We start from the raw sequence: 20,952 nt of genomic DNA on the forward strand, positions 1-20,952 counted from the left end.
AACTCGAGTAGCACAGCATTCCGTCATTAGTCAGTGCCAAGAGCAAGATAACATGTTTATCTGCATGTCTATCGTAGGAAGACCAGTAAGGAATAGTATGTGGAGGACGAAGGGCAGAGAATGGATTAAGTTCCCTCATAATTAGGTAGTATATATTTTGCGTTTTTGGTCCCTTCCACAGTATGGATTTATCTTGAGGATGTTTACAGTCAACCGCCATGCCAACAACCATCGCCGCAACCCAAAATGCTCAAGAAGCTCAACAAGCTTAAGAATCCGCCGAGACACAATTGATGTCTAAGAGGCTCTCATCCATGTTGGTGCAGATCCATTGAGGAGTCTTGCCGCTTGGATCGGTCACCGAAATGTTATGTGCGGCAATGTTTATGCATTTCTGTAAAACTACATGTTAATACAGGCGGCACACTTCGTAAACCTTTACTTACTTCAGTAGAGGAGCATGTCAGAGTCCCAACCTTTGGGTCATATTTGGTTGACGTCGTCCCCCACATGTTCTTAAAAACGACGTCGCTGATGGTCATGTTGGAGGGATACTTGTCGCAGATGGTTTGGTTGCTTTGTCCATAACACTGGTTGATCTCAATAGCCCAGTCGTTGTTGTCATTGTACAGTGTGTCGTAAGTAACGTTCTTGACATATCCAGCTCCTCCGCCTCCTGATAGGCCGGGTTCGAATGGAGTGTCAGTACCGGGCCACACCTTAATCCGGGCACCGTCGCTCGCATTTGACATTGAGATGTTGTAAACGTAAATGTTCTCAACTATGTCATACTCTGCTGGATATTGGCCCAACGAACCGACTGATATTCCATGAGAGCCGTTGCATTGCATACCCTGAACGATGATGTTTGTGCTATTGGGCTTGAAAGACACGCAGTCGTCACTATTATTGACGTGTGAATCTTGGATGACAACCGAGTCGCTTCTGAATGTGTCCCATCCATCACCATTCTTGGCAGGATTTTTGCTCTCACTCTTGACAGCAATGTCGATATTGCTAACCAAGATATCACTACTATTAGCGATGAGGTTAAACCACTGAGAGTGTCAGTATTTGCTTCATACTTATGGTCCAAGAGGTACTCACATCAGGGGAATTCCGCATCTTGAGACCCGTGACGGACCCGTGTTTAAGTCCGTCTAGGACGAGCAAAATTGGCCGTAGAAGAGTAGGCTCGGCTGCAAACGCATCGTACCAAGCTTGGCCATTCCCATCGATTAAACCTTGTCCTCCACCGTAGATATTGACATCTTTCCCTCCGAAGCGCCAAAAAGCGGACGAATTTTGGAAGTCGTACTTGAATGAGTTCTTCACCCAATAGTCAATGTCATTGGTGAATTTGATACTGCCGGTAATCGCCACATCTACAGCCTCCAAGAACGTAAGATCAAGTGGAGAGCCAATAGTATACTCCTCATCCAGTATCACAACTCCACCCTTATTACACTTCTTGAAGGCTTTGAGAATTTCAGGGGCATCGTCATTCTTGCCATGACGGCCAGAGCCATGGCAGCTAGGGACATAACAGGTCTTGTGGCGTTTCGGAGAGTGAGGAAATTGATGTCCTGGCGTCTTGGGTCCCCAATGAAGGTTGGGCCTCCCAAGCACGGTCTTGTGGGCGTTGATGGGCTCCAAAAAGGATAAAGCCGTCACTCCAAATATAATGGTGCTAAGAATAGTCATTGTGATTCTCTTGCTTGGGAAGAAACGGTTTATGTTTAGGGAAACCAGGATGAGGTGAGCCTGAGATACTACAATTCGTTCACGTTTAATGCATTTGAGAGACGATTTATGTACAATTACTTCAATTCTTCCGGATATTTGCCTATTTGTTGCTCGAATCGCGAAGAAAAAGTGAAGATCGATCATTACATATCCCTTGTACCGACGTTTGATATACCTAATATTAGGCGCCACTTACTTCGACCCTCGGACCATGTAAATTAGGAACTGGTATTCGAAGCAGTCAGAATATTCCGCCAATAACAGTTTGAGAAGTCTGTATGATTCTTCCCCCGCAAAAGCATGGGGCGAAAATCTCATCTTCGGATGCGGGGGTGGATGCCCGTACAATGCCAATCTTGGTACTCTCAACCCTTCGTCCAGATGGACTCGCGATCTGGATCCCGTACATACATTTGCGGTGGATCTTACGGCTTTGAATGGGACCAGACTGATGACCTTGAATGGAGCGGCTATCATATTGGCTAATGCATGCGGAAAGACTTATCCGAACGAATGAAGCGGTAGCATGGGAAGGATGTGAACGCGGTTCGGGCTACAGAAAGAATGATGTTGCATCCAACTCCTAGCTCAGTTGAGCTATAACTAAAGCAGAAATGGTATTGATCGAGGCGCAATACCGACCAGTTCCCGAGGTGCTCTTCATGATCATGAGAACGAGTAACGGCTCGGGGTAATTACGGCCGAGTAGAAGCCGACCAAGAGTGCCTCTTAGCTACGCCCTCATTCTAACGCACCATGATACCCTATAAGAGTAACTTCGATTGTCTATACTGTAGAATAAAAGTTAGCCAGGTATACATCTGTCGAAACCCTGTCGGTGAGATTAAATGCGATCACTGCGTCGGTTTCTCCGCTTCCAAGGCGCCTGAGAATCTTCAATTGTTTGTCCGACAGAGTAAAGCTCCCTCGCATTCTCCGTTCTCATATATTATCCGAAAGCGGTGGTTTGCCCATAGCATGTATGGCGAGTGTGGCTCAATAGTCGATTCAACTATCACCAGCACGTTCCGACATTTTCAGAAGCGCACGGAATGTGAATGACATCTCGCTATGCTCAATCGCCATGTACCAGTTAATATGTCTCCCATTGGAATTGATTCAGACAAGTGCCCTATTGCTATTACCCCAGATACTCATCAACATCTGGGTGTGACTGAGCTTGCCAAATGTGGCGATACGGCCTGCACATGTCTAAATTGAGGTTGCCTACCGTTACGACGATTGGATGTTCTTCACTAGGGTATTAAATTATATCAATATGCATGTACTGTACATTATGACTACTGATCAAGTGCGTCCATGTGGCCAATTCGAGGCAATCTCAGCTACCGTTGCCTACCCAACCTCTTCTTCCAGCCATGTGTAAGTTGGCCAAATTGCCATCTGATCTGCTTTCCCACTTCGCGGTATGGATGGAAATTCCAGTTTCCGGCGCTAGTATATTCGTAGGATGCATCAAGGCGCAATTGCGAGACTTGGCGGCTGCATGCCCACGCTTTAACAGCTGGCTGCCGCATACCTCTTGGAGTCATAGCCTTCACAGCGATATTCACGACGAATTAGCCGTAATGGCCTAGGCAAATTACGCGTATGAAAACGTAAAATAAAGCCTAACCACTCAGGGAATCGGTTACTGAAGGAAGCAAGTGGCCTGCACTATCGCCATACCATGCATAAAATTGGCCTTGGCACCTCAGAGTAGGAGCTCGGTGTTGGAGCCAACGCGGTGACTCTGGGGAGCTTCTGTGCCTCTGTTCATTAATTATTTAAGGTTAAATGGGGCTTTCTCGTATATATATCTTCAACGTCCATTCGTAGTTGATCTTTGTATGCCATTTCATCTATATGACATAGGTCGGAAACCAGCTTTTGAGTTTTTCATCATGGCGTCCTCAAAAAGGGCATACAATTGGTAAGACATGACTTCGTTGCTCTATGTATAACAGCCCATCTAATTCAATTTGTTAGGTATATATCCATGGTGGCGGCAATGTGCATGGTTCTCTACGGATATGATGCTTCAGTGTACAACTCTGTTCAAGGCTCACAAAATTGGCTGGCATATTTTGATCTTGATACCGTAGGTGATGCGCAGGTCGCGCTGAGTGGTCCGGATCCGACACTGACATATCGCACAGGAACGGGACACATACATGATTGGCCTGATAAACACATCGTACACTATTGGTGCAATCGTTGCAGGCTTCTTCTTCGGCGGCCCTCTTGTGAGCACTGCCTTGTGCCATCTCATCAAATTATACATAAACTGACAAGGTGTACAGGCCGACTATTTAGGACGACGATGGGGCATGTGGACTGGATGCCTTCTTACTGTCATCGCCACTTTCATGCAAACTTTTGCTCCCCGACATAACTTGGGCTGCTTCATTGCTGGACGTGTGCTTGTCGGTCTTGGGCAAGGCATTGCTTTGACGGCTGGACCAGTCTATATCGGCGAAATGGCACCACCTCCTATCCGGGGTCTTATTATGGCTTTCTGGCAGCTATTCTATTCTGTGGGATCATTCATTGCCTATTGGATCAACTACGCTTGCTCTCTCCATCGCAGTACATTGGGTGAGTGGGACTGGAAAATGGTGGTCATTTTCCAGATCATGGTTCCCATTATTATCATGATTTTGTTACCATTCCAGCCTGAATCCCCACGTTGGCATATAAAGAAGAATGGCAATATCGAAGCTGCCAAATCTGCGCTTCGTAAGATCCGTGAGACTGAACAGGAAGTTGAGGATGAGGTTTTGGCTATCCGCGAAGCGCTTGAATACGAAAAAGAAGCCATCAGCAATAATTACACTGCGTTGTTCAAGGATCCCTCCATCCGCAAACGACTTTACCTCGCTTTTATAATTAATGTTGGACAGCAGCTCAGTGGCCAAGGCACATTGAACACCTATTCAACAGCCATTTACAAGAAAGTATGGACATCGACCCAGACTATTAATCTTATTAATGCTCTGAATGCAACGTTTGGCATCCTGTGAGAATTGTCACCATCCAATATTGGTCTATCGCATCTGAGATCTAATAATGGGCAGGTTCACTCTTAACGCAACATGGACAGCCGACCGTTTTGGTCGCCGCTGGCTGTTCATAGTCGGAGGTATTGGTATGGGTATTTGCATGCGTAAGTCGGTCGTCTAAAGTTGTTGTCTACACAATGAGACTAACTGCCGATAGTGTTGGTTCCTGTAATCGGTCAAACTACTCCCGACATTAACGGCACCAAATCGAAGCCTGTCGGAATATCCATTGTGTTCCTTCTATTTCTCTTCATTTTCTTTTATAAGCCCTCATGGGGCGCCACCACTTGGATTTGGACTTCTGAGATCTTCAGGTAACCAAGCTACACCAGCCAGCAACCGGCCCCGTTGTTCTAACAATCTTATGCCAGTATGAATGTTCGTGCTCAGGCCATCGGCATGTGTAGTCAGATGCAAAATGTCGCCAATACGATCTTCCAACAATTCTTTCCGACATTTTTGAAGAACGAAGGTCTCAAATGCCTATATTTCTTCATGGCGACGAATTTCCTCCTCGTCGTATTCGTCTATTTCTTCATTCCCGAGACGAAGCAAATTCCACTGGAAGAAATTGACGTTCTTTTTGGCGGTGCTAACCACGTTGATAAGGGTGCTCAGATACTTGGTGGTCCTGATATTCACACTAAAGAAGTCAACGTAGTTGATCAGTGCGAGGATAACAAAATATCCGTGGTGTAGGGGCACATTCTAACTACAATGGCAAATAACCGTGCGAGTAACTTTGCTATGACCAATTAAAACAAATGGTCGTATTGAGATGATTCTTTAATTAGATATCAAGGATGCAATTTGATGTGTGCTCAATTACCCTGCTCTCCCGGATTGTCATTCTATAATCCACTAATTCTATTTTAATTCCTCCTTAGTATCCTTCCAGTCCAGCGACAGGAGCTCATTTCATAACCTCGTATCTCGTTTCAGATTCGTTTTCTTCACTTGTCTTTCTTGAAGAGTCTACCGACATTTCGTTGAGTCGTCGTGCAAGATTCTCCAATTTTGCCGCCTCTGGGTCTTTCTCTCGGCCAACAATAGGTATTGGCCATTCTGATTGGACATGTGATATAATCAGAGGATCATCATCTTCTGTAATATTCCAATGGATATACCCTTGCAAGAACCTCAAATCCTGAGGCAATAGACGATTACGTAGCAGCCGATATACGGCAGAGGCTACGTGCACATGATGTCCTTGATCATACAGACCCTTGATGCAAAGAATTAACGTTGACATCAAGTGCTTGAAACGCTCATGATCAATTTCAGAAGACCTTAATCTCTCTAGCGCGGCAAAGCCTACGTTTGAGAGGAAAAACGTAAGATAAGTGTTGCAAGACTCGTAACTGTGACGTAGATAGTAGATGCGGACTATGGTTTCTAGCCGAATCATAGCTGCCGAATTAGCCTCTTGTAACAATTCATTGTCATTTGGGTTAGAAATAGAAATAGATGCGGAAGATCTGTCGTTATCGACAGGCGTCTGCAATAGTCCCAAAACGGTGGCGTGGTATTCCATACTTTCGCGAAGTGTCAGCAAGCCAATGTTAAGGTAGTACGCTAAGAATTGAGGGCTACTCACTGCAATCTTAATTGTGCTGGAAAGACAATATTACTAGGATGTAATGGTACCGAGAGACCGGCTAGCCACGATTCCAGTTGGGCTCGAAGATGCGACTTCACATTGACTGGGAGAGTCCTCTCAACGTTCTCTGGATTGAATAATGAAGTCGCAATGGCGTTGACAAGAATTTTAAACTTTGCGTCCGCATTGAAGAAATGTGGGAAATAGAGCGAGGTGAAGGTGTTATTTGCAGGATATTTTAGAATGAAGTCGCCATACCACGATGGTTCTAAATATGGGTCGGGAAGGGCGAATACAGGCGGGGTTGTAATCATAGGAACTTTGAAGTAGTAGTAGCCCATTATGCTGTTCTTCAGGTCAGTCATTGATAAGCCACAGAAGACAACATTGACCTACGTCTGATACTTATAAAGGCACCAGGCAGTGAAGTTTCTTGCGTGTCTTAGAGTCTTGTCCTCAATGTGGCTATTATCGCCGAATATCTGCAGGTGTTCTGCTATGGCGATTGCTCTGTCTAGGTATGTCAGCCCTAGCTTATCTATGCCATTGTTTACGTATATGCCATTAACAATCATGGCTGCTTGTAGAGTTGGAAGATCTGTCCTTTCTGACTGTAGCTCCCAGAGTCGTCTAAATTCTGCAAGGAAGCGATAACCGATATTCTCGGGATTCCAGAATTGTTCGCGATGTTGTACCCCATTGTAGCAATGCTGTAACGATTAGCTTGCTTCCAAAGTTGCTTGAATACTTCAAAGGGAGGAATCACCGATGCTTCGGCCAAGACGGCGTTTACGAGAAGCGAAGAGCAGAATCGCTCATCGCCGTCTGTTAGGGCCTGGATGAAAATATCTTTTTGAAATGACGTGTATGAAGAATACTCATGAAGAAAATAAGCGTGTAGCAAGGCCCTCATGAGCTCATTATCAGCGGTGACAGCCGTCCAGCGTGATATGTCGACGGTAGAGAGTCGTGTGTTTACAATCTCAGCACTGTGGTAAGGTTGTGTGTAGATGTACTGTGGCGATCCCGTTCTGCTATTTGGATTCAGGGGTATATTCAGCTGTTGCTGGTTTTCGTCGTGAAAGTTTACCTCGAAGATTAAGGACCTGAGATATAGGTTGTCCCTAGTCAAGAGGGCCGCTGGCATTGTAGTGACGAATGGGAACTCGTATCGACGTTGTGTTTCGGGAGCCAAAGACAGTTGAAGAAGGAGGTTCCCTTCCCGAATCTGCCGCATTACTGTTTTGATATCCGCACCTCCTCGGATCATCTGAAAGATTGCCTGAGAGTCAGTGTCTGGCAGACCCCGAAGGGAGTCGTAGAATTCTTCATAATCGCTCGTCTTTTCTTTGACTTCTCGGAATTTCCGTTTCAGTACTCCTGAGTTCGTTTCGGTCGCGTTGGCTGATGTGTAGTGGCAGTCTATCCCTTTCTGCACGCACGACAGACATTTCGGCCGACTTCCACTACACTGAAATGTACAGACGCTTAGCTTTCAAGTCTTTGATTTTGATTACCTGCAGCAACTAGACATACTCGTGTTTTCCTTTTCCGGCAAGCTTCACAGGCGACACTCACGCCGATCCGTCGAGATGGTAGACGGCCTCGGCGTTGGGCAGCAGCAGGAGCTGAAGCGGATTCGGAGATAGGGCCTGGGGCAATCCGACGAGGACCCGATGCTGTCGCGCCAGACGTACTCTGAGACATTGCGAGGTCGGGAAATGTATGAAGCTCCCTAATCGCGGACGAGGTGGTGAAGCCTAATCAGCACGGAGAGTGACTCCTGCCCTTGTGAGCAACATTGTTTGACCAGGGTCTCAGCCATCGAGGTCGAGATGGCATGGTCTTTCGACACGTGCGGCTGTCCAATCAGAGGGAGTGGAGGCAGCTCCGGAAGACCACCAGCAGGAGAGGATGTACGTCTGGTACTTACTGGAGAGTGGTACAGGCACCGTTCTGATTCGTACATACGTAGGACGCCCCGCTACGAATCTCGCATTTAAGTGGTAGCCGTGGAATCTATTACATCGTTATCTCGAATGGGCATTCGATTTAGGATAGTTCTGTGTCCAGAATTGTGCGATTGGCCAAATTGCGAGTGTGAAGGGATGGGAAATTAGCCTTGGAATTTCAAGACCATCAGAATGCTAATTGATTAGTACGCGTTTAGGCTTCACTTGACTTAACCTGCAATAAAGGTCTTGACAGCTGATCATGTTAGTAGACAGCCCGATCGCCAATCTAACAAATGCGATTTTCACTTTTGCATCTTGCGCTACTATCAACGGTAGAGACCCCCACAACGGCCCGAGGCACTTGTATTACTATATACAGATGAAAGTAACGTAAGAGTAGCCCGAATCACAGTGCTCCCTACAGAAGGAGACCGTGGAGCAGATGCGTCACCAGTGGCTGTAAAACACCCAAAGTTTTCTTCTTCGTAGACATCAGAAGGCTGGCAAGTTAAGACTGCCATAATGCTACCTCTGTTTATGACGTCTACGAATATATCGAACGCAAATGACCATGGCCTCTGTGAAGAGCAGCGTCAACGGGAATATTCGCAACATATTGATCCAAGTTCAAAGCTTGCAGGTCGCTCGCAATTTAGCTCTAGACCGACTGTCCCTGCTCACCAGTGCTGCTGCTGAATTCCTTCTCCATCTCGATGAAGCAAATGTCATCGGGTAGCGCCACACTGGTGAACCTCTCTCGTGGAAATGGTGACGTTTCTCCCGTCTTCTGATATCCCTGACGCATATACCACTCAATCAGCGTCTTGCGCGTCGACAGGGCGTTGAGTGAGAATTTTTCCACGTTCCAGGTCTGTCGACAATACGCTTCGGCATAAGCAAGGACCGAGCGTCCAACGCCGCCTTTTTGATAGCGTTCGTTGACTGCAATCATGGAAATGCGACCACAGTTAATGCCGCGCTTAGCGACCTCGATGGAAGCGACCAGGTTACCGGTGTCGTCCAAGGCCACAAGAACCGCATTGTCAGGGTTGACAATCCTGGGCATTACTTCTTCAACGCTGATTCGAAAGGTTGACGCGAGTTCTGCATTCCCCGTCCAATCCGGCCTGCTATCTATCGCGCGAAACGCGGATTCAACAAGTTGCTGAATTTGGCCCGCGTCTTCAACAGTTGCTTGGCGGAATCGAAGGTTGATGGAGGCCATTTTGTCGATAGAGCTGATCTGGATTCGCGTTTTGTGCTGTAGTCTTGTTCAAATGATGGTGGCGATTTAATCCTATTCTTCGAGTCAGCCTTTGTGATGTTTATATACTCTTCTCTTCTCTTCTAACTTACGACGCATCGCGTGTTCTTGACATTGACTTCATTATTTTTAGAGCCTTTGCTGAAACAAGGGCGCTAATGACGCTGTGGGATTTGTTTCCATGACCTCCAGGGCTGTAAATTGCGCTCTTAAAGAGCTATTCTCCCACAACGCGTCCTCTGCGCAACAGGAGCTATGTCAAGATGCGATCCAAAAGGCGCGCAAATAGCATTAAATACACGCACTCATGACCAAAAGCAGCGCCCTTTGGCGTTCCAAAAACAAGATTCTTTGACAATTATTCTTGCTTGGCGTTTTTGCGCGAAATATGGTATTTTAATTCATGATGCGTGTTGGATTAATATGAGAGATTTCTGAACACCCACGCTCTGCATTGGGCTCACCGACTCAGTAGACGCGAATTACTAAATACCGTCAATCGCATCCAGTTCATACATAGATCTCTTACAACTTTGCTTCCCCAGGAATTCTCCTCTCGGCGCATGGATTCCGGCTGAATTCTCCCGGCTGCTCGCTTGCGCCGCTAGAACCTCCATTCACCCCCCACTGGCTGGTAATTTGACGCGACAACTGCCATCACGGGAGGCGCTTTAACTCCCCGAGACTGAGGAGGGTGGGATGGCGATTCTAGCGGCGCAGCCATATTAAATAGCTGTAGTAGTTATTGAATCGCACTGTTTTCCTTTTCTTTTATCAGTTGCTATAGCTTTCATTTCAATCTCCTCCCGATAAATAATTTTTTGATTGAATTATTGTGACTATTTTTATAATCATGTTTGGCAAGATTGCTCTCGAAGAGTGCTGGACGATTCAGGAAGAATTGGCCAACAATGATCCTGGTAAATTCGTTGCAGCCGGAACAGGCTCTCGTTTGACAAACGAGCTGCTTGACATTCATGGCACGCGATTGAAGCAGATGGACGAGAATAATGTTGATTTCATGGTTCTCTCATTCAACTCTCCAGGATGTCAAGGCATCTCTGACAAGTCTCAAGCCGAGGCCCAAGCCACTTTGGCAAACGATCGCATGGAAGCTGAGGTGATGAAAGCACCAAATCGGTTCGCGGCCTTTGCAGCTCTGAGTATGCATGACCCGGCTCAAGCAGCAGCAGAGCTCCGTCGTTGTATGACGGAGAAAAAGGGCTTTGTCGGAGTACTGCTCAACGATTATCAAAGCTGTGGAGAGGATGGCAATGGCATGCTGTATTATGACCAGCCAGAGTACGATGTATTCTGGCAGGCAGCTAATGACCTTGAAGCTCCTGTATACATGCACCCACGCCCCTCAAATAAGCTGATTCACAAGTTGATGTGGGACGGCCGTCCTTGGCTCGACTTTTCTGCCTTGGGATACGCGGATCGTCTCAATATGCATATTCTGGGCATCGTCACAAATGGTGTATTGGACCGATTTCCAAAGGTCAAGGTGATTTTTGGGCATATGGGCGAGCATATGTAAGGTTTCATGTGCATTCCCAATTCTAGATTCTACGCTGATGCTGACCTCACTCACAGCCCGTATGACATCTACCGCATCGATCATAAGCTTGATCGCAGCCGGTTCCCCAATATGCCCATGCGCAAGGATAAACTCGTTCGTGATTATTTTGGCGAACAGCTTTTCATTACAACTTCAGGCCATTTCTCCACGCCTGCGTTAATGTGCGCTATGGGTGAAGTTGGCGTACAATCTATCATGTTTTCTATAGATTATCCATTCGAAAGCATCCCAAATGCTTGCGGTATGTTCACCCCTTGCACCAAGGTCCATGAAATAAGCTCCTCTGATAATTTTCAATACAGCATGGTGGGATGAGCATGTCTCGGCAAGCGTTAATCAACACGACTACACCAACATGGGTCGTAACAATGTGCTGAAAATTATCCCAAAGCTGACAGAAGAGCCACATAATTTGAAGACCATGACTCCGCAGGAATGTAAGGTAGGAAGACTGGCTGCGGATCAGGGTGAAGTATGCTATGGTTTATACAATAAATCTTGGAACAAGCGGGAGATTAAGGTTGTGCCTTCTTAAGCAATATTTATAGGATAAAGTAGTATGACTTTTACACTCTGAAAGATAATAGAGCCGTGATAAGTTTCTTTTTTTCCCTGACATGTTCACACTTCACATGAACTACATGGGTATTCAATGTTCACATAAGCGTTTCTTATTGCCAATTACTGTGGACAGAGATATTGCGTATGAATTACTAATAAATTAGATGCAACAACAGAGCCTCCCTTTGTTGATGGCAAATGAATAATAATAAAGTAGCCTTGACGGTTATTACAAGTCTTGGTGAAAAGTTGGCTTGCCAAGGCGCTTCCTCCACTCCGCACCCTTATAATATAGAGGAATGAGCGGCAAGAAGAACGCAAAAGTAATCATTGCCAGCGTGATCCAAGCATCCTCAATCCCAATCATGTTTGCAAAAGGAATGGCATAAAACCCAATGGTGAAACTGTACACTTGCCTCCCGAAATTGATCAACGAGCCGAGTTCGGGGGCTTGCGGTTTGTAGCACTTCATAGTACAAAGGGTTAGCTTGTTATAAACATGACCAAAGGCAGAGGCTGATTTAACTTGACACTCACTTCTGCGGTATAAGTATAAACTCCCGTAGTAATAACCTGCAGACCAAAACTTGCAATGGCAATTCCGAAAGCGACTCCAATCCAATGGGTTTTATTCTGAAGACAGACACCCTCGATAATGATGCCAAGAGGAACCAGGAATGCGGCTGGAATGATGCCCAGCAGTCGATCTTCAGGGCTGCGCTCGCCGCCACGCCTCAGTGCGCGCCTTTCGCTGATCCAGTCTGATACGCCTCCAGCAAACAATTCGCCGATAAGACTGCCAACCGTAATTGGAATACCCAACAAGAGGCCAGTTTGTTGCGGTTTGAAGTGGTAAATCTTGCCAAAGAGATTTGCGCTGGTGATGATGAACAGAATGCTACCATAGGCGAAGCACAGCGAGTAGCACCAAGTCGGTATTGTGACGCTTGGATACATCATCATCTGGAATGGCCGGAAAAAGTCTATAAGCCGCACCTTGCGCGTGGGATGTGCCCGCCTCTTCATGAGCATATTCGACCTCCATGATTGGGACGGACGCGCCAGAGCCGCAGGAGTGCGAGAGTACAGCGTTTCGGGAACAGTAAAGATGAAGATGACGAGGACGCCCCCTGTGATTATGGCTGGGACATAGAAGCACCAGTGCCAGCTCAGGTTCTTCTCGATATAACCACCGATGAGAGGCGCGATGTGTCCACCGGTCAGGAAACTGATAGTATAGACACCCATATAGAGGCCTCTCTCATGGGCAAAATACATGTCGCAAACAGTGGCACTTCCCAAACCCAGTGGCACACAACCAAAGAAACCGTTGAGGCATCGAAGAGCTATAAGAGTCCCGTAGTTTTTGGCCGCTCCAGACGATCCGCACATGGCAACAGCGACGGCGACAGTGCCGATATACACAGGCCGGCGGCCATAGACGTTGGCGATTGGGTTCCAAAAGACTGAGGAGAAACCGCCCAGCAAGATGAATGTGCTCGTCACATAGGCAGTTGTAACCAGGTCCTTGTGGAGAAATTCCGATAGAGGAACAAATGCTGGCGTCTGAAGTAGACCAACATCTCGTTAGTAAAGCTCACGAGCAGATTTTCGAATTGAAGATGTGGAAACACGCACAATTAAAGAGGCACTGAACAAGGCAAGAAACGAAAAAAGGGAGACCTCGGCCAGAACCATCAGCTTCAACCAACGATTCCAATTGAGCGGGTCTTTCGGGTCGTCCGTAGGCTGAGGAGATAAAGGCAGACCGCGAGGGTCCAGCTTCAACGGCCCAGGAGCCTCTTCCTCATGTTTAGCAGTGCCGCTATTCTGGGAATGATTTTCGGCAGCGGATGCCTCCGCCTTGTCCGACATTGTGATCCGGGTAAGAAATCACAGAGTGGAAGTCGAAAGTGTCTTGAAGTGGGTTGAATAAAATGAAGAGTGGTAAAAAATCCAGTGATGCATCATCGAGAACTAAGTCTGGCCATTCTCTTCTTAAAATCTGTCTTTATGCAACGTTGCTGCGTGTGGTATTTATCATCTGCAGCGCGCTTGGTCTTGTGATGAAACGGTATGTTGGTCGTGATGGCGGACGGCTTTTCGGGGGGAGTTTAGATGTATCCCCCACACTCTTAGACGCCACCAATCTACGGCAGATAATACCTGAACGAGAGGCTATGCAGCAGTAGTTTGCCAACTAGCGGATAGCGAGCTGTGGGGTAGAATGTCACTAAAACAGCGGTAGAGAAGAGCTCGGTCTGGGGTTTACCGGCCGGGGCAGTCGACGCGGAGATGCTTCGCCTAGCTGATATAGATGGATGCTATTCTGTGTATGTAGGTATGTTGTTCTACAGCCATTGGCAACACAGTAGGCTGCAATTATCCCGTATTTACACATCACATCGTATGGCATCAAAGAATTTACAGTGACTAAGTAGTATACCTCTCATGTTATTCCGGACCGAAGAAATACAAGGCCGTCGTGCCAGTGTGAAGCTCCAATTCCCATCATCTATCTCAGTGAATATAGTCATCCGGGGATTCCGCTAAGAGCCGTTGGAGACTGCATCAGCGACTCAGCACCGGGATTCTCCACACCCCACGACCACGTGGCCGAACCTAGAGATGAATGGAGCTCTAATTGGGAGCCTAGATCCATTGTAAGATCCTGTGTGGTATCCCAGAGAGACCACAGGTCGACACCGCCGTCTTCCATTGCCTCATCTGCTGTCATTGTTGTGCAGTTACTGTAGATTGTGGTTTCTGCTGCTCCCCGATTGCTTCCTGTCATGACGGTTGGAGGCGTGCTATATCGCTCAAGTGACCTCCGCCTGTCTTCTGGCATAGTTCTATCTAGTACTCCAAGCAATTGCTGCAGAAATGCATAGGCTCTCTGTGCACAGAGATGGTTGACAGACATTTGCCGAATCATATTAACCGCTTGGTCTAGATGCATCAAAGCACTCCGGTCATCTTGAAAATCTGGGTCAACGACATGAGATACAATGATGAGAATGGAAGTGAATACTAGAAAACTCTGTAAGCTAGGGTCATTTCTCATGGATAATTCGAATCAACCTACGGTAATACAAGTTAAACCAACTTGGTCCCATTGCACTCTTGGTCTGTTCGTGTCGTTCGGCCACCAGCCGAATCGTTTCCTCAGCTGTACTCACACAGATCTGCCGACTCCGTTGCAGCATGCTGGTTCGTAGTCGGCCGCCTTCCCATCCTTTGGTAGATGGTATTGAAGAACTGGATACTGACGACAACGCACTGAGACCTGACACCAATGACTGTCTGTGAATCAAGATGCACACCATGTTGGCACGGAGCGCAAGGATTAACGCGGCCTCATCTCCACGTAGAGAAGCTTCCCGAATTCGGAGCCTAACAGGCACTTCGGCTTGCCAAGTCTCAAATTCTTCGTCCAATCTGACCAAGTCTGCCAATGCCGGTTGGTCACCTAGCATTGTGATAGCTTCCAAAAGGCGGTATAGTTTGGAGACTTGTAAAAAGAATGACATGCTTGAAGTGGTGTGAACAGAGGGAAATAATAGCCTGTTGGGCCGAATGCAATCGTCATCTAAATCCTCTGGTGGAGGAGTTGTGAATGTAGCCGTAGAGGTAGCAGCAGGACGGCCGTATATCATGCTCAGCAATTTATCCAAGCCGAAGCACGCGTACCATACACGTTTACGAACTTCTTGATCTATGCAATCGAATTGGTCGGGGTCAGGTGGCCGGTGTAGCTCTAGATCATAGGCTATACGGATCGCAAGTCCCAAGACTGTCCAGCATTCGTCACTGTAGCTAGAGCTCTGTAGGTAGCGGGCACCGAGGAGCAGAGCCTGGACCTTTTCGATCTTCCAGTCTGACAAGAGATTGGGCTGCATCAGCTGCATTGCCGTATTGTAGTATTTGCGAGAGGTGATATCGGAATCTCCATGATTCTGTCGACTATGAGCCTCGGCTAGCGCACAGATCATGTTGAGGATAGCTAGGATGTAAACATGGTCGCTGTTTGCAGAAGAAACACGATTGCTGAGAACTTGTTCAAATTGGGCCATAATAGAGGGAACGTGGAATATCGGGGTAAGCTCATGGTGGAAGTCGAAGTATATCTGGAGCAATTCCCGGACATTGGCAGGTGGAGAAAAGAGATTATCTGAGCCTCTCACATCGACGGAGCCATCTCGGGGAGAGGAAAAGGACTGGGCGTCGAGCTTGACGGACGGATTGTTCATAGCGTTGAGTATCAGCTGGGTAAAAGATTCGCCAGCTTTGCCACTGAGGAATATATCTGGAGTTGTTGGAAGAATGTTTTGATGCTGAGGTTGCTGCTGCTGCTGAGAGTGACTGGCTGACCACCCGGTTGGCCGAACAGGTCGCTGGATTGGCGGCATTTTTGTCGCCTCATACTGACTGGTCGATGGTACAGGGGAAATGGTCTGAACAGTAGGTGCTGGCTGTTGTTGCATCTGCTGACTGTGGTGATACTTTTTCGCATCTCGTTGAATATCTTCAAAGTTGCGTACACGCCGTTCCAGGGACCGGATATATCTGGAGTCAAGTCAGTATTTTTTGACCTGGGACATACAGCAAATGTATTCAAATCGTACACTTGTGCCGACTTGGTCATACCCCGGAGCATCTCGTCGGATGCCTGCGCAGGGACAATGTGATCGCATTTTGTCTTGCGTTGCCGGCAGCTACGGCAGGCCACAGTCGCTCGTCGACGCTTCCTGGGTCCGTCCTTGCGGTCGGACACAGCATCTACTTGCGCTGTTGATTGTGTAGTAGAAGGGCCTTCCATTGTATCGTGTTGATATGTGAATGAAGGCAGACGCAAGGTTGCGACGAATTCTCGTGCGCTTCACGGTGAAAGGCAGTGCTCAGGATGTTGAAACCGTCGCGAACCTCGGCGCTCAAGCTGCCAATAGCACCTGTGCACACAGCTTATGGTGCTGGGTTGTAGTGAGCTAGTGCTGTAAAACGATATCGGTGACAGAATAGGGAGATGGATCGAATTTGCACAGTCTGAGATAGCGAGGGACCCAAGCAACGCTTCGTCTACAGTGACGGCGCTTACTCCAAATTGCCACCCCCAGAGTAGCCACCCCCAGCTGGATGGAATATTCATCTGGGGTGCATATCCGGGGCATTGCGAGCGAGGTAATGCGCCAGGAGACGCCACTACTAGTGCCAGGTCTAGAGTCTCTCAGTCGGCTCAAGTCGGCGCCAATCTGTCCGTTTCTCAACGAAATGGTAGATAGCGGAGCTGCTGAGCTGTCATGCAGTAATTCAGATTGCTCAGCTAGCTCAAAGCCTAATCCAACTAGCTGAAAAGCTATTCAGATCTATCCATGGCGGTATAATCAGCAGCAAGCGCCACAGCGGGGAGATTACGAGGACGGCATACCAGCAACGTCCATGCTGCAAGGTCCATTCCACCCACAGAGTTTCACGAGCTTCACGAGTTTCAACGCTCCAGGTGCATTTCCGGTCATTAGCTATTGAGATCAGATATGAAAGATGTCCATCAGATTCAGTTCTGTACATGATACGACTATAACCAATAATTTACTTTAGCTACATATTACACACCGACCCGTCTTTATATATCTACCAAGAGAGAAGAGAACACTATTCTTGCCCAACCAACACGGCACGCTCTGTTAGAGAGTTTATCATCTTGGTGTCTCTATACATTTCACTGTTGCTCTCATCCTCTAGAAGCTGCTTCTTCGCTGCATATTCAGCTTCAATGTCTCCGGTCCATATCCACTGCATACGATCCTTCAAGCTGTCGCGCACAAGTGGTAGACAGTCTTCGTAGTTTTTTCCCTTCATCTCTGCTGTCTGCATTTCATAGACTTCTCCAGCTTGGCGGGCAGTTGCTTGAGCCTTCTGGGCGCGAGGAAGGCGGACGTCTTGGTAAAGCTGCATCCATTTTTGAAGCGCATGGATGTCTCTCTCAGGAGACGCGGCAAGGTAGTCCGCAATGGATCTCCCTAGGATGTATCCATCCTCGATGGCTTGACCAGCTCCGGCTCCTATCATATGTTAGTCAAAAGATCCATTTTTTAGGAAACCATGAGAGAAGCATTCTATCCTTACCTTGATGTGGAAGCATCTAAAATTATTAAAATATCAGTAGATGCCCAAATAAAATGTTACGTGTATGCCGTGAACTTACTGCGTGCGCTGCGTCTCCCATTAACACTATCTTGCCATCTCCGTATACCCACTGATCTAAAAGCTCGCGATCGTTCAAAATCCACTTCGAAGGGTTCTCGTTCATAAACGATATAGTCTTGCGAACAGTGGTATCGAAGGATTCAAACTCTCTCTGAACTTCGCTTCTGTGACCTGTAGCGGTCCAGCTCTCCTTGGTGCGGTCATCATCAGAGTAGACGAAAGCCACAATGTTCAATAGAGTATTTTTGCTGATAGGAAAGGCCAGAAAGTGCTTGTCTGGACCCAACCAGCTCACCGAGTACGAATCGAATGGCCACCACGATTCGAGATCCTTGATTGGGACCAGACCACGATAGCACATACGGCCACTGTATTTCGGGTTGTCAGAGCGAAACTGAGAGCGAATATTGGAATGGATGCCATCACATCCAACAACCAAATCCGCTGTCGTGGTCGTCCCATCGGCAAAACATAGCTCGACAAAGTTTCCTTGGTCCTAAAAGTTGTTAGACTGCTGTCTTCTTGTATTCAATGGAGTGTTGTGGCATCTACCTTGAGCTCGATGCACTTCTTGTTGATGTGAAGAGTAGCCGCATTCCGTTGCTTCACGTGGTCAAACAAAAGCGACAAGAATTCAGCTCGATGGACAGGGCTTTGCCTAATCTCTTGTCGGTCGTCAACCGGAACAGTAACAATCTCGCTGCCAGTGTCGTAACGTCGGAACGAAATCCAGATACCATTTCGATGACCAGAGATTTTGTTGAGGTCTTCCCCCACCCCGATGCGGTGAAGAAGCTTGGCAGCATTTACCCCAATACCCAAGCCAGCTCCAATTTCCTTGTACTCTGGTGCTTGCTCGTATACATCGATGATGACACTTCCATCCTTGGGACAGTGGTGGTGAATGGACAGAGCAGCGCAAAGGCCGCCAATGCCGCCGCCAACAATGGCGATATGGAACGGGAGCTTTTGGCTTGGCATGTTTGGACGAATTATGGTTACTCTACAACAGCAGTATTGAAGCGTTTTCGTTCCTTTGGTATCGGCATTATTTATTTCCTGGCGCCCTCGCAATTCAGTAATTTACAAGGAGCCTTGTGGTAAACTGTCGTCTCCTACCCGCCCTCCTCCCCCGGGCCGGGGCCAACCGGCTGAGTTGTTTAACTCCCCGAATGTGCTTCTCCCCGCAATCTCGTGCGGGGAAGATGCATCTGTTTTGCTTCCCGGAAGTCGCCCGGCCTGTCGCCTGGCGTGGGGCTAAAGGATATAGCGCATATTATTGACAGAGTAAGATTTGGAGGATTGCTCAAGCCTCTTGGGAGAATATCGACCATGTCACCTAATGTGGGCTCAGACCGCTTGCCTATGATGTTGGTGACTATGTCTTAAAGTCACATCTATTCAAGCTTGAAAGGGTCGATTGAAAACGACTCCCGCTTGTTTGCTAGCCAATTTCGCAGCGTGTCAAAATTGCGACATGTATGGACCTGGATTGAGTCGCTATAATAGTACGAAGTCTTCTTGTCTGGCCGGTATGGAATCGGGGTGAGGTCGCCATGGCATTGCACAGATTCTCGAAGGACATCGAGGCAGTGGTCTATAAAATTTAGCAATGCACGAAGCTTCTTTGCATATTCAGAGTCGTACCAGTATGGACGCGAAGAGGAGGGAGCCCTTTCGGATAGTAGAAGTCTGCATCGATGACTTTTCTAAGGTGATTTATACAATGAAGCAGATGAAAGGTATCGAGTCTATAAAGAATTAATCGCTGTTGAGTCAATAAATTGCTAAATACTTACTGCACAAAATCGAGATAATCTTCAGCCTTCTCGCCGAAAGCATTGTGTTTTTCCTCGGTTGTGAGGTTGAACCATCTTTCTTCAATCTGTTACTTGATTTGAACACAATTAGGGACAATAGGGGCCATGTCAACTTACTTTCTAATATCTCATTCCACGCCTCGTCTATTTCGTGATATGAGGTTCCTACAAAAGGGCGAGTGGCAGCGCCACCCGTGATTTTAAATGTGCCTTCATCCAATACTATCCCTCCAAATTGCACTTGGTGATATTGTATGTCTGGAATCGCCGGCTCTACTACAAGTAAGGGACTCTATTTTAAAACATGAGTGGAATGAAGAAGACATACCGAAATCTGTTTTGGATGAAACAGACTGTACGTCGGTATTACCCACACAGGAGGATTTCTGCTGCAGCAAGAACAGTAGGAATAGACAAATACTCAGCAAAAATGCAGAGCAGATAGGCCAAAATCTTGAACTTGGTGCCTTGTATGAGCCAGAGTCTTCGCGTCCGTCATCATCTTGGAGCGGCTTGTACAACCTTCTAGACCATGTGAACATGTTTAAAGGAACGAAGATGATACCCCATTTGTGGACGTATGGTGAGTATGATGTGTGGGAGATAATATTATGTTTGCAGGAGGGCTCAGGGAGCCAGGGTTGTAGGTGTATTTAATGAGGATGATAGCGATAAAATGCCGACGGACCGAGTTACTTCATCATGTATTACAAGGTTAGCCCACCATTAGCAAATATAGCGGAGGCTAATGCAAGGATATCAACAAATTATCGAAGCCGAAGGGATAATAATATATTTCAACCAGGGCAAATGAAAACCTCGAGTGCCTTTGTCAAGCATGGCAGTGAATCCTGCTTCATGTCCTTGAGCGAATTAGGAAGCTGCGTAGCAACTACATCGTCAGCTTACCCGACATTTCCATATCAGGATCTCGTATCCCTGGAAATCAATCTCTTATTCATGGAAAAACGAAAGAATGAAGTACTTAAGTATGTACCCCGCATCAAACAGTAGATGAATCTTATTTTAGGCTGTAAATGTGTTCTGCTTTGGGTGTGTACAATATCTTATTAGTAAAACCCCTGGTGAGTTATTGATGTCTATAATTTTGATCTTTGATGTGCTTCTGATCTGACTAGTGACAATCGAGCAAGATAT

The 20,952-nt window shown here is 47.0% G+C and overlaps 8 protein-coding genes across 8 annotated transcripts; 2 read left to right on the forward strand and 6 right to left on the reverse strand.

The window, feature by feature from the left end:
* Nucleotides 1-268: 268 nt before the first annotated feature.
* M431DRAFT_486470 (glycoside hydrolase family 28 protein) lies at nt 269-1,704 on the reverse strand (the record flags this gene model as incomplete). The annotated part of the gene is made up of 3 exons (XM_024916385.1): nt 269-394; nt 447-1,058; nt 1,108-1,704. The coding sequence occupies 3 exons, from the start codon at nt 1,702-1,704 to the stop codon at nt 269-271; spliced, it is 1,335 nt and encodes a 444-aa protein (XP_024769621.1).
* Nucleotides 1,705-3,650: 1,946 nt separating this feature from the next.
* M431DRAFT_542508 (hypothetical protein) lies at nt 3,651-5,614 on the forward strand (the record flags this gene model as incomplete). The annotated part of the gene is made up of 7 exons (XM_024921127.1): nt 3,651-3,679; nt 3,736-3,847; nt 3,906-3,992; nt 4,050-4,765; nt 4,824-4,912; nt 4,966-5,122; nt 5,180-5,614. 7 exons carry the CDS (start codon nt 3,651-3,653, stop codon nt 5,505-5,507), a joined length of 1,518 nt encoding a protein of 505 aa, XP_024769622.1. The 3' UTR covers nt 5,508-5,614.
* Nucleotides 5,549-8,261, reverse strand: M431DRAFT_20401 (hypothetical protein). The gene is made up of 5 exons (XM_024913367.1): nt 7,945-8,261; nt 7,175-7,879; nt 6,805-7,118; nt 6,406-6,753; nt 5,549-6,343 (listed from the first exon to the last, which is right to left on the reverse strand). Exons 1-5 carry the CDS (start codon nt 8,113-8,115, stop codon nt 5,722-5,724), a joined length of 2,160 nt encoding a protein of 719 aa, XP_024769623.1. The 5' UTR covers nt 8,116-8,261; the 3' UTR covers nt 5,549-5,721.
* A 441-nt stretch (nt 8,262-8,702) lies between these two features.
* Nucleotides 8,703-10,001, reverse strand: M431DRAFT_153068 (hypothetical protein). Its single transcript, XM_024912867.1, has 2 exons — nt 9,720-10,001; nt 8,703-9,660 (listed from the first exon to the last, which is right to left on the reverse strand). Exon 2 carries the CDS (start codon nt 9,586-9,588, stop codon nt 9,022-9,024), a length of 567 nt encoding a protein of 188 aa, XP_024769624.1. The 5' UTR covers nt 9,589-9,660; nt 9,720-10,001; the 3' UTR covers nt 8,703-9,021.
* A 414-nt stretch (nt 10,002-10,415) lies between these two features.
* M431DRAFT_153071 (hypothetical protein) lies at nt 10,416-11,820 on the forward strand. Its single transcript, XM_024912868.1, has 3 exons — nt 10,416-11,163; nt 11,224-11,450; nt 11,512-11,820. The coding sequence occupies exons 1-3, from the start codon at nt 10,481-10,483 to the stop codon at nt 11,742-11,744; spliced, it is 1,143 nt and encodes a 380-aa protein (XP_024769625.1). The 5' UTR covers nt 10,416-10,480; the 3' UTR covers nt 11,745-11,820.
* Nucleotides 11,821-11,901: 81 nt separating this feature from the next.
* Nucleotides 11,902-13,819, reverse strand: M431DRAFT_125729 (hypothetical protein). The gene is made up of 3 exons (XM_024912253.1): nt 13,409-13,819; nt 12,308-13,336; nt 11,902-12,236 (listed from the first exon to the last, which is right to left on the reverse strand). Exons 1-3 carry the CDS (start codon nt 13,643-13,645, stop codon nt 12,000-12,002), a joined length of 1,503 nt encoding a protein of 500 aa, XP_024769626.1. The 5' UTR covers nt 13,646-13,819; the 3' UTR covers nt 11,902-11,999.
* A 484-nt stretch (nt 13,820-14,303) lies between these two features.
* Nucleotides 14,304-18,955, reverse strand: M431DRAFT_9779 (hypothetical protein; the record flags this gene model as incomplete). The annotated part of the gene is made up of 7 exons (XM_024924961.1): nt 14,304-14,800; nt 14,856-16,336; nt 16,396-16,558; nt 17,491-17,829; nt 17,894-17,909; nt 17,973-18,470; nt 18,527-18,955. The coding sequence occupies 7 exons, from the start codon at nt 18,953-18,955 to the stop codon at nt 14,304-14,306; spliced, it is 3,423 nt and encodes a 1,140-aa protein (XP_024769627.1).
* A 186-nt stretch (nt 18,956-19,141) lies between these two features.
* On the reverse strand, nt 19,142-20,336 carry M431DRAFT_524423 (hypothetical protein; the record flags this gene model as incomplete). The annotated part of the gene is made up of 5 exons (XM_024920573.1): nt 19,142-19,547; nt 19,622-19,725; nt 19,774-19,852; nt 19,912-20,067; nt 20,123-20,336. 5 exons carry the CDS (start codon nt 20,334-20,336, stop codon nt 19,372-19,374), a joined length of 729 nt encoding a protein of 242 aa, XP_024769628.1. The 3' UTR covers nt 19,142-19,371.
* Nucleotides 20,337-20,952: the final 616 nt, after the last annotated feature.

This window comes from Trichoderma harzianum (assembly GCF_003025095.1).
Source record: "Trichoderma harzianum CBS 226.95 unplaced genomic scaffold M431scaffold_16, whole genome shotgun sequence".
Lineage (NCBI taxonomy): Eukaryota > Fungi > Ascomycota > Sordariomycetes > Hypocreales > Hypocreaceae > Trichoderma > Trichoderma harzianum.

What these genes read in the sequence shown, in the direction of transcription:
- M431DRAFT_20401 (XM_024913367.1), bottom strand. Translation starts at nt 8,115, where the DNA reads ATGTCTCAGAGTACGTCTGGCGCGACAGCATCGGGTCCTCGTCGGATT. An exon ending in CCGTCTTGGCCGAAGCATCG is followed by an intron (nt 7,119 to 7,174) that starts GTGATTCCTCCC and finishes TAATCGTTACAG; the next exon opens with CATTGCTACAATGGGGTACA. An exon ending in TGCCTTTATAAGTATCAGAC is followed by an intron (nt 6,754 to 6,804) that starts GTAGGTCAATGT and finishes CCTGAAGAACAG; the next exon opens with CATAATGGGCTACTACTACT.
- M431DRAFT_153068 (XM_024912867.1), bottom strand. Translation starts at nt 9,588, where the DNA reads ATGGCCTCCATCAACCTTCGATTCCGCCAAGCAACTGTTGAAGACGCG.
- M431DRAFT_153071 (XM_024912868.1), top strand. Translation starts at nt 10,481, where the DNA reads ATGTTTGGCAAGATTGCTCTCGAAGAGTGCTGGACGATTCAGGAAGAA. An exon ending in GGGCATATGGGCGAGCATAT is followed by an intron (nt 11,164 to 11,223) that starts GTAAGGTTTCAT and finishes CCTCACTCACAG; the next exon opens with CCCGTATGACATCTACCGCA. An exon ending in AAGCATCCCAAATGCTTGCG is followed by an intron (nt 11,451 to 11,511) that starts GTATGTTCACCC and finishes TTTTCAATACAG; the next exon opens with CATGGTGGGATGAGCATGTC.
- M431DRAFT_125729 (XM_024912253.1), bottom strand. Translation starts at nt 13,645, where the DNA reads ATGTCGGACAAGGCGGAGGCATCCGCTGCCGAAAATCATTCCCAGAAT. An exon ending in TGTTCAGTGCCTCTTTAATT is followed by an intron (nt 13,337 to 13,408) that starts GTGCGTGTTTCC and finishes GGTCTACTTCAG; the next exon opens with ACGCCAGCATTTGTTCCTCT. An exon ending in TTTATACTTATACCGCAGAA is followed by an intron (nt 12,237 to 12,307) that starts GTGAGTGTCAAG and finishes TGTACTATGAAG; the next exon opens with TGCTACAAACCGCAAGCCCC.